The following is a 16,236-nucleotide window of genomic DNA, read 5'->3' on the forward strand; positions in this document are numbered from 1 at the left end:
AAGTTCAAGTTGCACAAAAGTGCTCACCAAGATCCTAAATGAGTTTCCTCAAAATAGAAAGCTATTGCCCTAGAAGGAACTACATGGTAAATGAAAGCAACATTCACAATTGCTCCATTTTTTTACATGATAAAGTGGAAACTTTGAGATATGATCAGGAGCAGTGTTTCACATTCCTGTGGCCCAACTTCTTTTTTTGTTCTTTAATTAGACATCATTCTACACTGGTAACTGTGTAGAATGATGAAAGTTTTCTATTCTCTGTATTTTGGAAACATTCCCTCCAATCAGTCCAGCATCTACTTCATAGATTACTGATTTCTTCTCATTATTCTTTACCATTCATGCCTATGGTCTTGATGTCTACCTGCTGGTAGTTTTTAGGATGATCCTGGTCTTTTGCTTTTACTGCATATAGGACCATCAAGTCTGTTTAGAACGTGGAAGTCTCTTCACCTTCACTTCTATAGGTAATTTCATAATGAAAATTCTGCCTCATCTGTATTTTTATCCCTCTCTTTCTGCCTACAATATCTTCTCTCAATTCTCCTTGCCATTCCCTATATGAATGGCCTCTGTCCATTTTAACCCTGTCTCTATGTGCAACATTTCATGGTTTCAGCATTCTTTGTCACTGGCTGACCACCTCATTACTGAAGTATCCATTCATGTCTATCTCTAGAAAAAAGTGAATCCCTGTCTCCTTGCATCTCCTCTGGTTCTTAGCACAAACCAATTGTGAGTAGAGATACCTAGTGTCTACCATGTGGCTTTCTGAATTATTGTTTCAGTAAAATTACTTCTCAGTGATATCAGTATGGCCTTGGTCCAGAGGGACACACCTGTAGTTGTAGCTACCTTAGGGCTGAGACAGTCTCCTCTCAGGTTTCCAGCCAACTTAGGAATTTACAGACACCATTTCTTCAAATATAAATGAGTAGTTTTTGAAAGAATAGCTACAGAACTTGCCAAGGAAACACATGTCTCTGGGTAAAATACACAACAATAAAAAAATTCAAACATTAGATGTATTCACCTAAAACTTACCTTAATTTAAATTTTTCACAGTCACTAAAATTTTTCTATGCTCTATATTTCTGGAAACATTATCTTCAACCAGTCATGCATCAACGTTGTAGATGACTGATGCCTTCTCATTATTCATCTCCATTCATGCATATGGCCTGATGTCCACCTACTTGTAGCATTGATATTGATCCTGCTCTTCATACATATGCTGCACATATGACCATCAGCTTTCATTGGAACTTGGATGTCCAAATATCTTACACTTCCTATGAATCATTCTTAATACAAATTGTGCCTCACTCTGCATCTTGTTCATTCTCTCCCTGCACCATCCTCTGGAAGTTATTTTTCCAATCCCCATATCATGAGATAAAAACATTGCATTTAAAAACTTTTCTGTACACAGGCTTTCATTCTCTCAGAATTTCCTGTCTCTGGCTGATAACCTCAATTTTGAAAGCTCCATTCATTTCCATCTAGAACAGAATCACCCATGGCACATTTTAACTTCTCTACTCTTTCCACAAACTCAAATATGAGGGGAAAGAAATAAAACTCTTGAGAGAAACATGATGTAAAAGTGATCCCCTCAAGTCCAGAAAATGATGGACTAGACAGAAAAAGAAATGTTTACAGGTCCTATGTTTATCATCCAGTATGGAACCTGGAATATATCTGAGGAAATCCTAGGGAAAGTACAACCAGATTATACCCAGAATAATTGACATAATCATGGAAGATTTACAAGACCAATTCCTATTAGAAAAAAGAAGAAAATTAAAGGAATGTAGGAAAAAGCAACATGGATTTCATTTATAATGGTGTAAATGTGATCATTTATGTGGGACACCAAACATGTTGTCCAAGATTTTTAAAATTTATTGTTTGAAATAGTAAACTGTGTGATGCATCTTTGTTCCCTTGTAATTAATTTTTTTTCGGAGAAATTTTCTTTCACCTTGAGTGGATCAACCTGTGAGTTATTATAGGTCTTGTACATGGTGACACCTAGTGTCTCCCAATGGTGTTCTGAAATATTGGATCAGTAAAGCTACACCTCAATGATGTCTCTATGTACTGCTTTCAGAGGGTCAAACCTGTAATTGCAGGTCCTTGAGAGGCAGAGATAAACCCCCTGTCAGGTTGCCAGCAAATGAGGGCATTTACAGATCCTCTGTCTCCAAATATGAAGATATGTGGTTGAAATAATTTCTATTTTTCTTGCCAAGGATACACATTCAGTACATAAAATACACAGACACACACACATACACTAAGGAAATAATTTCAAATAATAGTTATATTCTCTTAAAATTGTGCTTATTTTTTTAATTTAAGATTTTTTTTTCATTTTTACAGACTGCATTCTGACTCAGTGTACATAAATAGGGTACATTTCTATGGTTATACATGATGGAGATTCACACCATTCATGTAATCATACATGTACATAGGGTAATGATGTCTGTCTCATTCCACCATCTTTTATACCCCCACCCCCTTGCACCTCTCAGTTCCCTCTATGTAATCCAATATTCCTCCATTTATCTCTTACCCCCCCCCATTATGTATCATCATCCACTTATCAGGGAAAACATTTGGACTTTTGCTTTTTGGGATTGGCTTATTTCACTTTCCATGATAAGCTTAATTCAAAGCTATCATTTGAAAAATAATATTTTAGGATCATAGCTACTCTTCCCTTTCATTTGGATAAATTGTCATTCACACTATATTTTTTGTTATTTTATGTATATCTGCATTTTTCAACAGAGTCACTGTTGGACATGTCATCAAAGGAAGAGAAGGAGATACTTGATAGCACTGGATTTAGTCGGCAACAGGTATTCACTTGTGTCTATTTAAATTCCCAATTTCTTCCCATTTTTTGCTTCCAGAAGGTAAATTAGAACAAACTTAGTGACCTCATAGTGTAATATTTAACTGGTCATGAACATGAAAATAGTTTTAGGAACCAAGGTAGATTAATTTTATACTTTATGCAAGCAATTGCACTGATGTTTTTGAAATAATATTTGCATTTTCTTCTCTGATATCCTTAACTTATGGATAAATTGGAGACTTAGGGGAAAGCAGTTAAAACCAACAACATACATAAATGCAATGACCCTTGAACCTATTCATGTAAAAACAGCTTCATTCTCAAAGTCTCAACATTTGATGTCATATTACCTGTCATCCTTTCCAGAGTTAATGGTATCATTCTCCATGCATTATAGTGTCTTTGGAGGAAGATAACGAGGTCAAATTGGACACAAAAGTGCATGTTAATGGAATCAAAATCATTAAGAATGAGTATTTTCTGTTATTTGCAAACATTATCTATTTAAATTTCCTGAAAGAAATGAATGAGTGAAAGGAAATGAATTAATTAAACATATTTATTATACCTATTTGTTCAGTGTTTCTTCAAAGACCTTGGATTAAATTATTATAAAATTATGACACATCAAAAGTGTCTTTTTGTCTGCTCTTTCATGTGGTCTGTTATTAGGTGGAGGATTTACATGCTTTTCACAGATTTATCTTCTACTGTTACTTGTGCTTCCTCCTAGTGTGTATGTTTATCATAGGGATGTGTCCTGGGCAAGTTTTATATCTGAGTATCACACCTGAGAATGAGCATGTTCTACATGGCCATTTCACTCACCAGCATCTCCATATGGGGAGAAAATAAAATTCATCAATGATCACAGCTTAAAGCAAACATTTATCACCTGTAAATAAAATGTATACTCTAAATGATCTCTAGAACACCACAAAATGAAGAGATTAGGTAGGAAGTAACAATTTTTACCTGACAAAATGAGATCTTTGTTATAATAAAATTTTTAAGACATATTTTATAAGGAATAAGAATGAAAGACATGGGAGTAAACAGAGATAGAAGAAGAAATGAGCAGGAAATTCAATAAAAATTGAGAAAAGAAAGAATTTAAAATGAGATCTTAAAAGGTTTTTGGATAGCAACTAAAAAAATGGAATGAATTTCTCATCAAAAAGAATGATCCTCTGAAACTAAACCAGTAGGACATACACAATTTAAACAGATCAATATCAGGCAATGAAATACAAGAAGCCATCAAAAGCCTGCCAAGCTTAGGAAAAGCTGAGGACCAGACAGATTCTCAGCCGAGTTCTACAAGACCTTCAAAGAAGAACTCATCCCAATACTTCTCAAAGTATTCCAGGAAATAGAAAAGGAGGGAACCCTACCAAACTCATTCTATGAAGCTAATATCACCCTCATACCCAAATCAGACAAAGATACATCAAGAAAAGAAAATTTTAGACCCATATCCTTGATAAATATAGATGCAAAAATACTTAACCAAATCCTGGCAAACCATATCCAAAAATATATTAAGATAGTGCACCACAATTAAGTGGTGTTCATCCTGGGAATGCAAGTTTGTTTCAACATCCATAAATCAATGAATGTAATCCATCTTATCAATAGACTTAAGGATAAGAATTATATGGTTATTTCAATTGATGCAGAAAAACATTCAATAAAATACAACACCCCTTCATCCTCAAAACACTAGAAAAAATAGGGATAGTAGGAACATACCTCAACATTGTAAAGGCTGTTTATGCTAAGCCCATGGCCAACATCATTCTTAATGAAGAAAAACTGAAAGTATTCCCTTTAAAAACTGAACAAGACAGGGATGTCCTCTTTCACTTCTATTCAACATCATCCTTGAAATACTATCCAGAGCAATTAGACAGACAAGAAATTAAAGGGATATGAACAGGAAAAGAGGAATTCAAGCTGTCACTATATGCTGATGACATGATTCTCTATTTAGAGGATCCAAAATGCTCCTCCAGAAAACTTCTAGACCTCATAAATTAATTCAGGAAAATAGCAGGATATAAAATAAACACATAGATCTAAAGCATTTTTATACATAAGTGATGAAACATCTGAAAGGTAAGTGAGGAAAACTTTGTTCATAATAGCCTCAAAAAAAAAAAAAAAAAGGAATTGGGAATCAGTCTAACCAAAGAGGTGAAAGATCTTTACAACGAAAACTACAAAACATTGAAAGAAATTGAAGAAGACCTTAGAAGATGGAAAGATCTCCCATGTTCTTGGATAGGCAGAATTAATATCATTAAAATGGCCATACTTCCAAAGGTGCTATGCAGATTTAACACAATTCCAATTAAAATCCCTGAGACATTTCTAATAGAAACAGAAAAAAAGCAATCATAAAATTCATCTGGAAGAACAAAAGACCCAGAATACCCAAAGCAATCCTGGACTGGAAGGATGATGCAGGAGGTATCACAATACCAGACCTTAAGCTCTACTATAGAGCAATAGTAACAAAAATGGCATGGTATTGGTACCAAAATAGACAGGTAGACCAATGGTACAGGATAGAAGACATGGAGACATACCCACATAAGTACAATAACCTCATACTAGACAATGTTGTCAAAAACTTATAATGGTGAAAAGATAGCCTCTTCAACAAATGGTGCTGGGAAAACTGAAAATCCATATGCAGTAAAATGAAATTAAACCCCTATCTCTCACCCTCTACAAAATTCAACTCAAAATGAATCAAGGATCTAGGAATTAGACCTGAGACCCTTCACCAAATAGAAGAAGCAGTAGACCCAAATCTCCATCACATTGGCTTTGGACCAGACTTCCTTAACAAGACCCCCAGAGTGCATGAAATAAAGGCAAGAATCAATAAATGGGATAGATTCAAACTGAAGTTTTTTCTCAGCACAGGAAACAAGCAATAATGTGAAAAGAGAGCCTACAGAATGGGAGAAATTCTTTTCCACACCCACTTCAGAGCACTCATCTCCATAGTTTATAAAGAACTTAAAAAATTTACACCAAAAATACAAAGAATGCAATCAATAAATGGGCTAAGGAACTGGGCAGACACTTCACAGAAGAAGATATACAAGTGATCAATAAATATATGAAAAAGTGCTCATCATCCCTAGTAATTAGAAAAATGAAATTAAAACTACCCTAAGATTTCATCTAACTCTAACTAGAATGCTTATTATCAAGAACACAAGAAATAATAAGTGTTAGCGTGGATGTGGGGGAAAAGGCAAACTCATACATTGCTGGTGGAATTGCAAATTTGTGGACCCTCTCTGGAAAGCTGTGTGGAGATTCCTGAGAAAATTTGGAATGGACCCACCATTTGACCCAGCTGTCCCACTTCTTGGTTCATACAAAAAGGACTTAAAATCAGCATACTACAGAGATACAGTCACATCAATGTTCATAGCTGCTCAATTCACAATAGCCAGATTGTGGAAACAACCGAGATGCCCTTCAATTAACAAATGGATAAAGAAACTGTGGTATATATACACAATGGAATATCACTCAGCTATAAAGAAGAATAATTATGGCATTTGATAGTAAATGGATGAATTTTGAAAATATGCTAAGTGAAGTAGGCCAAGCCCCAAAAAACCAAAGGCTGAATGTTTTCTCTGATAAGTGCATGACAATATATAACAAGAGGGGGGATGATGTGGGAAGAGAAGAATGAAGGAACTTTGGATGGTGTAGAAGAAAATGGGGTGGGGGATGGAAAGAGTAGAATGAAACAGTTTTACCCTATGTATATGTAAAATTACATGAATGTTGTAAATCTACATTGTGTACAACCATATAAATGAAAAGTTGTACTCCATTTGTATACAATGAATCAAAATGCAGTTTGTAAAAATAAAAACGATTTTAATAAAAAAAGAAGAAAGAAGGAGGAAAATGAAATAACTTCAAAACTCCCTACAAAAAACAGACAAAAAAATCAATGACATCAACAACAAAAAATTGAGATTTCTATTGTACTAGTGTTATACAAAAGAAGATCCAGGATTTCCTATTTGACAAACATAACTTTTTGGGGTTTCCTGTAGTCAGATATAATCAGATATTATTCAGCTATTTATTTGCTCTAGTCCCAAAAGGACTTGCTACTGGTATTGCAATACCCCCTGCTTTGCTCTTTCTACTGAGGATCGCATTAGCTATTCTGAGTTTTTTATTCTTCCAGATGAATTTCATAATTGCTTGCTCTATTTCTGTAAAATGTCATTGGGATTTTAATTGCAATTGCATTGAATCTGTATAGCACTTTAGTTAGTATGACCATTTTAACAATATTAATTCTGCCTATCCAAGAACATGGGTGATCTTTCCATCTTCTAAGCTTTTCTTTAATTTCTTTCTTTTGTGTTCTGTAGTTCTCATTGTAGAGGTCTTTAAAACCTCTTTTGTGAGATTGATTCCCAAGTATTTTTTTTTTTTTGATGCTATTGTGAATGGGGTAGTTTTCCTAATTTCTCTCTCTGAAGATTCATCACTTATGTATAAAAATGCATTGGATTTATGAGCATTGATCTTGTAACCTGCTACTTTACTGAATTCACTTATGAGTTCTAAGAGTTTTCTGGTGGAATTTCCAGGTTCCTCTAAATATATAATCATGTCATCAGCAAATAGGGATAGTTTGAGTTCTTTTCCAATTTGTATCCCTTTAATTTCTTTGGTTTGTCTAATTGCTCTGGCTAGAGTTTCAAGAATGATGTTGAATAGAAGTGGTGAAAGAGGGCATCCCTGTCTTGTTCCAGTTTTTAGGGGGAATGCTTTCAGTTTTTCACCATTTAGAGTGATATTGGCCATGGGCTTAGCACAGATGGCCTTTACAATGTTAAGGAACGTTTCCACTACCCCAATTTTTTCTAGTGTTTTGAGCATGAAAGGATGCTGTATTTTATGCTTTTTCTGCATCTATTGAAATAATCATGTGATTCTTACCTTTAAGTCTGTTGATATGGTGATTGACATTTATTGATTTCCAGATGTTGAACCAACCTTGCATCCCTGAGATAAGACCCACTTGATCGTGGTGCACAATCTTTTTAATATATTTTTGTATGTGATTTGCTTAAATTTTTTTGAGAATTTTTGCATCAGTGTTCATTAAGGATATTGGTCTGAAATTTTCTTTCCTCAATATGTCTCTGTCTGTTTTAGGTATCAGGGTGATATTGGCTTCATAGAATGAGTTTGGGAGGGTTGCCTCCTCTTCTATTTCATGGAATACTTTGAGGAGTATTGGAATGAGCTCTTCTTTAAAGGTTTTGTAGAACTCGGCTGAGAACCCATCTGGTCCCGGACTTTTCTTTGTTGGTAGGCTTTTGATGACCTCTTCTTGAATAAGCTAAGCTCCTCGGCTATTTGTTCCCCAACCCACCCAGGAAATGAGGGAACTTTGCAATTTGAAGAAAACATGCACCCTCCATATTGTTCATGTACACAGAGATGTTGATCTTTCTAATGTGGGATCTTCCTGACAAACACTCTGGTCCATGAAGCCAGGTAATTCAGTTCCCACTGATAGACTCCTGCCGTCAGTGATCTAAAGATGGATGAAATTCCATGTCTCAGAGGATTTCAATGCAATGAGTTGGGGCATGGCAATCATGACCTGCTTGCCAAATCTGTGATTTCTTTTAGGAACTGCAAAAAAATATATCACCTGACACTGCCTCAGCAATCCTGAGTCCTTCTGTCACTTGAATTCTCAAAAACTCTTCTCCCTCACTATTCTTATTCTAAACCACCTTTTAAAGAGTCAGTGCTCAGTGGACTTCTATTCAAATAACTTTTCAACAGACACAACACATTTCTGATAAAACTTTCAGCTCATTCTAGACCACCATTATCCTGAGACCATATGATCAGGATGAACCCCCACCATTCTGTGAAGAGATTTGGCTATATATCTTGGAAATGCAAACAAGCTGTGATTTCTGATCTCTCCCTGGCAATTACTGTCACAGAGCTGCAATCAATATGTTTCAATGAAAGTGCCCATGATGTTTTAATCTTTAGGCAGACCACAGGACCAAGCTGTAGTTGCTCAGAGCTCTCAACAGATCTCTGAGTTTATCTTTTATTACCACCTTAATCTTGTTGTAAATGCCTCCAAAACCACACTTTATGCCCAAGTTCTGTCTTATAAGTTAATATGTATGTTTTTTCTGATATCCCAGGGCAAATACCTATATAAAATAACAAGTGAGGGGCTCCAAGGTGTCGATTCTAATTCTTCCCAGGAGTTTTGGCAGTATTTTAAATTATGCCTGACTCATTGCAAAATTCCAAGTCTCTCCTTTGCTGAAGATGTTGTATTTGAATTGAGAGGAATCTACCTTAGTTTCCTATCTTGCTCTAAAATTAGTTCCTTTATTAAATTAAGGAGATTTTGCTGTTACAACTTTATATTTTTGAAAGTTTTAGGACACTGATGTCATACCCTTTGTGTGGATTCACTTTGACATAATGGTGAATCATGAAAAACTAGTTTCCTCAAAATCAGTCTCAAATATCTCCATTTTTTAAAATTCACTCTTCTGTTAATGGGAATCTGAGTTTCATAACTTTATAACTGTGACTTCTAATACTAAAACATTGAAATTCATATGTCATGTGTGCAAACTGATTTTGTTACATTGGTTTGACGGTCAAGGAATGGGAAAGCTGTGTCATATGGCAATCATATTCCTAGTATCCTGAAGAATCTCCATACTGAGATTTCCAGAGAGGAAGTCTTAATTTTCATTCTCAAGGTGTAAGATTGTACTTTTCTCCCCAATCCTCCACTGCACTTATTATTTGGATACTTGATAAATGTCACTCTGACTAGGAAAACCTGAAAAGACAATGCAATCTTGAATGATATTTCCTTGAATGCTAGTGAAGTTGACAATTTTTTTGTATGTCTGTGGGCAATTGGCATTGTTATGAAAACCGTCCATCTCCTGCTTTTTTGTATTTTCTTCTTGGATTGATGAGATTCTCCTCAGCTCAACAAAGGGGAAATTTATCTCTTCTACCCAGCCAGTCTTCCATGGCACTACTGCAGCCTCTTCCTTCTATGAATGCATTTCTTCTTCTAAATGTCACTATTTCTGTTTTTCCTCTAGTTACTGGCTCTCTGTTGTGGCTTTCCTATGTTTTCCACCACCTATCCTTTTCATTATTCAGCAGTACAACAGTTTTTTCTGGATGCAATCTCTGAAAATAGTCAGTCAGTAAACACATCATGATGCTGTGCTCTGACTTCCTTCCTTGAAAATCCATTTATTTCTTTCTTCAGTGAAAATCTTTACAATCTCCACCCATCTTCTTTCTGAATATCTCTTCTTTTAAAGTGAAATTTTCTGGAACCATGTGTTTTGCCAAATGATATTAATTTTTCAAGCCTCTGGTGACACAAAAGAAATAAGTCCCTGAGTGTTTTCTTCCTACACAAAGTGAAAAAATTGAAAGTCTTTTATTACATCAAGTATCATTTTTTAACACTAGAAATTTGGTCCTCCCTTGTTTAAATTATTGAATCTGTATAATATCAAGTTCATTTCTCCAAAGAGTTTATAATAAATTTTCTACTGTATTATTGGATTTCCTGGGAAATGGGAATTTTGCTATCTAAGCACTGAGGTTAGTAGTTTTGGATATGCATATCAATGAGTTTGTTATCATGGAATACATTTCCCCTTTCATTAATCCTGGATTTACCCCCATTGAAGAGAGGAGCTCAGCTTCAGCTGAACTGCACAGGATGTTATCTCATATAGAAATTATTGTATCACCAAATGTAATGATCTAATCTCAAATTCCAATGACTTCACATTTATAAATATGAAAATGTCTAAAGAGTGATAATCAAAACTATATGCAACTCATTATTGCCATTATATTTACCAGAGTGATTCTGAGCAATATACAGAGGTGTCTGCTTCTTGTTTATCTGGTCAGTTCCATCCAAGTGCAAAAAAGAAAATAAATGAACACATACAAGGTAAGAACCACATAGGATACAAAATACCTTGGGGAGAATATGGCCAAAAAATATGGGCACTAGTATATATAATTATTCAAAGAGTGTGCCTATTAAATAACTAGTAAGAATAAAGGAAGGTAAGAAATGTCAAATCTTGTAAGGTTTCGGCCACAGGTTAAATTGAGGATATTGCTAAAGAACTGAATTGTGAATTACATTAAAAACATGTTTATATCACAGGTAAATTTGAAATAAGGAAAAGGACAGAAGAAGAAGCAAAGACTGAGAAAAGCAGTAAAGTACATGGGGTCAAAAAGAAAAAAATCTGTGTTATTCAGGAGCGGGTAGCAAATTCAAGCCATACATGAAAAGTGAAAAAAGCAGGGTTTTCAAAATGTAAAAAGAATGAATGTCTTTCTAGTTCCAAAGTAGAATGAGAGAAACTCTCACAAACTTCCTGAATTATTCCCAGTTAGAAATGAAATGAGGAGTGAAGACATGATCCCCCAGAGCTATGTTCATTTACCATAAATGGCTAGACTTCCACACAATTTAATGACAAGCAGCTTCTTTATACATGCTAGAACACTTATAGGGAAATAACAACTGGAATAATAGAAATAACAACTGGGATAATAGAAAGAAGCATGAATGTTTATGGAGCATTCTCCAAATCTTACAGATATATAAAATTAATATTGGAAACATTACAGATCCTTCTAAACTTTAATTTGAGTAGATATCCTAGTGAGAAAACCAGAACTACATTCAAATGAACATAGAGGAATTGGAATCAGACAATGATCACACTAGAACTCTGAAACTGTAAGGAATCATCTCTTGGGGAACATGTTCAAAAGCTCATTCTGACTCAGCAGGTCCTTCTACATGTCCATAATATTCTAATTAGATTACAATGATTTGGGTCCATAGAAAATATGTTTGGGAGTCAGGAACTAGATGTCCATTGAGGAAATATACAAAAACTGGTACAGATTCCTATGTTTTAGGACACAAGCAGATCAAGTGCAAGTATAAATATTGCTTTCATTCTGAGCATCTCTTGTAGAGTAAAAGGGACTCAAAATGCCAAGAAGAATAAAGTATATTACAAGAACAAATTTGATATATTGGCAGACAAGAAGGAATGGCAAAAATCCATACAATGTAAAATGGAACGAAACAAGCCCCCTCCTCTAGAAGTTCTTTTGGAAAAGCTAAAGGGAAGGGAAAATGAGGGAGGAACACAAGAATTTTACTAGAAAATATGAAGTGGAGAAAATGCTTTTCAACTCTTGTTTGCTTTCAAATCCAAATGTGTTATAGAGAAGATTGTAACCCATGGGGTCTGGAAGAATCAGGGCAACATATAGCTGCCAATTACTCGCCTCTTTATCTAGTAGGCACCATAATGTGTGTGTCATTTGAAAGAGTGATGTTGCATTTTTGAAGCATTCATTGTTTTAAACAAGGCTAATCGTTCCATTCTTACCATTCTTCCTATTACCATTAATATTAATATTTTTATTATTATTTTATTGTTGCTTTGTTGAGAAACCATGTTTCTGGACATTTCAGGAATGCACAGTATCACTGAGGATAAATTCTGAAATCTAGAAAGTAAATGTTGTTTTCAATTGGGCTTTTTGTGCAAATATATGAAAAAGCTGTCTAGATATGCCACACAAAACTCATTTTTAACCAGAAATCTTTATGGAGATTACTCCTCAAATACCAACACTGTTACTCTTACAGTGTTTACCAATTTATTTGAAACAAAATAGTTTAATGTTGTCGAATGATTCTATAAGCCGTAGGAACACCTTTTCTTTTGGATTGCCATGTTAGTCCCCTTTATGGCGTATCCTACAGTTTTTCATAGATGTGGGACCACATTCTTAACACAAAAGAGGAAAAAGAAAATTGATTTTGTTTAAACCTAAGAACACAGTAAAAGAAGATGAACCAGTTTCCCACATGAGTATGAACAAACACTCATATGTTTATTATCTGTATTTTTAACACATATCTGAACTAATGGCTCAAAGTGCTCTCTCAGATGAGCAAACAAATTTACATTCTCCTGAGATCTCATCATAACTTTGGAGCTATTAATTGTAAGAAAAATGAGGGAAGGAAACATATTCATAAAAATACATTAAATTATTCTGATAGGATTCACAAAGATATGTGCTGCCACATTCTTAATTCAGCTTTGACATTAAACTTCTCAGGGTTCTTTTTTTCTTATCTACACACAGATCACTGTGCTCTCCAGCATTCTGCATCTTGGCATGGATATATGTACCAATGTCTTAGTATTAAACAGATCAATCGTACGATTGAAATCAAAGATGCTTTTCCAAAAAGAGCAAAATGGAAGAAGGAAGCGTGGACACTCAAATCAGGTAACTCTTGAGGTACAACTTCTCTGGAAATCCTACATGAAAACTTTGGAAATTGTAGCAAACTCCTCACATATGACATGGAATTTTTTCCACAATGGGTTGGGAGGATTTCCCCCAACATGTGTGTGTTGATGATCAAATGTACATTTCAAAATATTTTGTAAAGGCATGAGGAAAAGATGTTTAAAAAGATCTTTTATTGTAGATATTTCTAAAATTAAATTTCCTAAATTGGAGTCACTGCAAAGATAAGTTGGGTTATGAGGTTGATTTTCTTTCTCCTGCTAAATTTAAAAAGGGCTTAAGAGGAGCAGGGATAGAGTTGAGATACCTGGGAGAATGATATGGTTTTGGCTTTAACCGAGGAGGTCAAGTCCAGCCTGAGTCACATGAAACACCCATCATCTACATGAGAATGTCTACTCTACTCTGACACCTTGTATATTGCTTAATTTCATCAAATCTGTGTTGTGTTTCATGCTCCATGTTTTTTCATGTCCTTCACCACTGATGTGGTCAGTCTGAAGCAAGTAAGAATGGAATGTGTGATCATGTGCAATTTATGTTACTCCTTTCCTGTGAAATGAATCCATTATTTGCTGGAGAACAGTCTCTCCAGAAATTTTGACTTAGAGTTATAAATCAAGAAGGTACTTGCACATTCCAATGAAGTGTTTACTCATATTTCCATCCAGGTTCTGTTTATTGATTTTTTTTTCAATGGTGTACACTGAGTGGGAACCTTTTGCCTGGTATCTACTTGCTCTTTCACTGAGCTCCTCCCACAGACCTCTCTGATTCTCTAGTGGATTTTGTACATCCAAATTTAAAAAATTTGCTCGCCAATTTCCTAAACAATTTCTTTCAACATAGGAAAATATTGCCAGAGGAGAAACTGCATGGTAAATGAAAGGAACATTCATATTTGTGGTGTTTAGTACACATCTCATTTGAAATCTTGAGTTTTAGTCAGGAGCAAAGTCTCATATTTGTGTGCCCAACATTCTTTCTTTATTCATGTAATTAATCTTCACTCACACAGATGACTGAAATTTTTCTATTCCCTGTAATTCTGGAAACATTCCCTCCAATCAGGCTTGCATCAACTTCCTAGTGCACTCCTGCCTTCTCACTATTCATCTCCATTCACACACACACACCCCTCATGTTCTGCTTGTAGCATTTTTAAGTTTGGTCCTACTCTTTATGCATATACTGCTTATGTATCTGTTGGCCCTCTCTAGACCATGGATGTTCAAACATCTCACATTTTGTAGGAATCTATCATAATCAGAATTCTGCCTCACTCTATCTTGATCCTCTCTCTGCCTGCACTCTCCTCTGGCAGTTCTACTTACCAATTCCTATATCACCATAAGATAACATTTCCATTTAAACCATGTCTGTATGTACATTTTCTACCTTTGGTGGATAAGCTCATTTCGCAATCTCCATTTATCTCTGTCTCTGGAAAATACTTCATCCCTGGCACCTGTTATTTTCTGTAGCTCTTACTACAAGCTCAATTATGTGTGTCAATAAATAAACCTGTTGACAGTAATTTGATGTTAAAGCAGCCCTCTCAGTTATAGAAACTGCTGGACTACACAGGAAAGGGAATACTTTACATATCAACTTATTACCCAGCATGGATACTAGAAAATGTCTTTGGTAGCCCCAGGGAAAGTAAAACCAGTGTATGTCATGAATTACAGGCATAATCATGGAAGTTTCACAACAGAGTGATGGAATAATCCATACAAAAAAATAAAATAGGAAAGAACCAAGCCTCCAACTCTAGATGTTTCTTTGGAAAACCTAAGTGAAAGCTAAAGTTTGGCAGAAATCTTAGATGTTAGAAAGTTAATTTTGGTTGGAACCATGAGGAAACTATGATAATGCAATTCAGCTCTTTTCAGTGTATACTCCTCAAAGCAAACTTTCCCTCCCTATATCTACCAGCCTCCATGATATACATGGCATCCATTTGAGTCATTTGGATGAGAAACCTATATTTAAATCATTGTTTTCTTTTTAAAAGTTATTCTTAAATATCATTATTATTATCATTATGTTTACCATTATTATTATTATTATTTTTTTTTTTTTGGTGCTTTCGAATGAAACCAAGTTCTTTGGCTTCAAAGTAATTCACTCTATTACCCAACAAAATTCTTATCTATAGATACCTATTTTTTGATCAGTCATCCCTTTTATTAAAAACTTGATAAGCTGTCAAGATAAGCCACAGCAGACTCAGTTTTCAACTCAAAGTTTTTATGAAGTATATTCCTTGAATAACAGGACTGTTACTATTAGTGCATATACCACTGACTGAAATACAAAGCCTTATTTATGTCTGATATTTCTGTGAACTTTCAGTTCCCTTTTTCCTTTAGATTCCTGAATCCCAATTCTTTCTGCCTTCTCATACATTATTTTTTATGTGGAGTGGGTATCTTTGCAAAAGAGTGGAAAGAGAGACTTGATGTTGGTTATGCCTTAGGATATAGGGAAAAAAAACCAGTTTCCCTTATGGGTATGAAAAACAAGGACATGTATATTAGCTGTTATTCCAAAGGCATATTTTGGAGCTAATTACTTCAAAAAACTCTCTCTGATGAGAAATTATGTATACCTTCTTCTGAGAACTCATCACAAATTTGGACTTACTAAATAGCCAGACAAATGGAGAGAAGTTCTGTACTTGTAATAAAATGAATTAAATAATTCTGATCTGTTTCATGGAAGAGATGTGTGACTACATTTTTACTTCAGCTTTCATGTTAAACTTTTCAAAATTTTTGTTCCTCTGAATAGGGATCACTGCTCTCCAGCATTCTGCATCTTTCCATTGTTATATATACTCTTTGCTATGTGTTTATGGTCATAGAAACTGTGATCTTAATGTTGGAAACATAACT

The 16,236-nt window shown here is 34.9% G+C and overlaps 1 protein-coding gene across 1 annotated transcript in view; it reads left to right on the plus strand.

Moving 5' to 3' along the window:
• The window catches only part of LOC306652519 (ankyrin repeat domain-containing protein 26-like), a 65,270-nt gene that overhangs the window by 36,790 nt on the left and 12,244 nt on the right, over nucleotides 1-16,236 (plus strand). The window contains exon 10 of the mRNA XM_079125370.1: nucleotides 2,803-2,873. Within this exon, the coding sequence (XP_078981496.1) occupies nucleotides 2,803-2,873 (71 nt within the window). The remainder of the gene's footprint in view (nucleotides 1-2,802; nucleotides 2,874-16,236) is intronic.

This window comes from Sciurus vulgaris, assembly GCF_902686455.1.
Source record: "Sciurus vulgaris genome assembly, contig: HiC_scaffold_261_arrow_ctg1, whole genome shotgun sequence".
Taxonomy (NCBI): domain Eukaryota; kingdom Metazoa; phylum Chordata; class Mammalia; order Rodentia; family Sciuridae; genus Sciurus; species Sciurus vulgaris.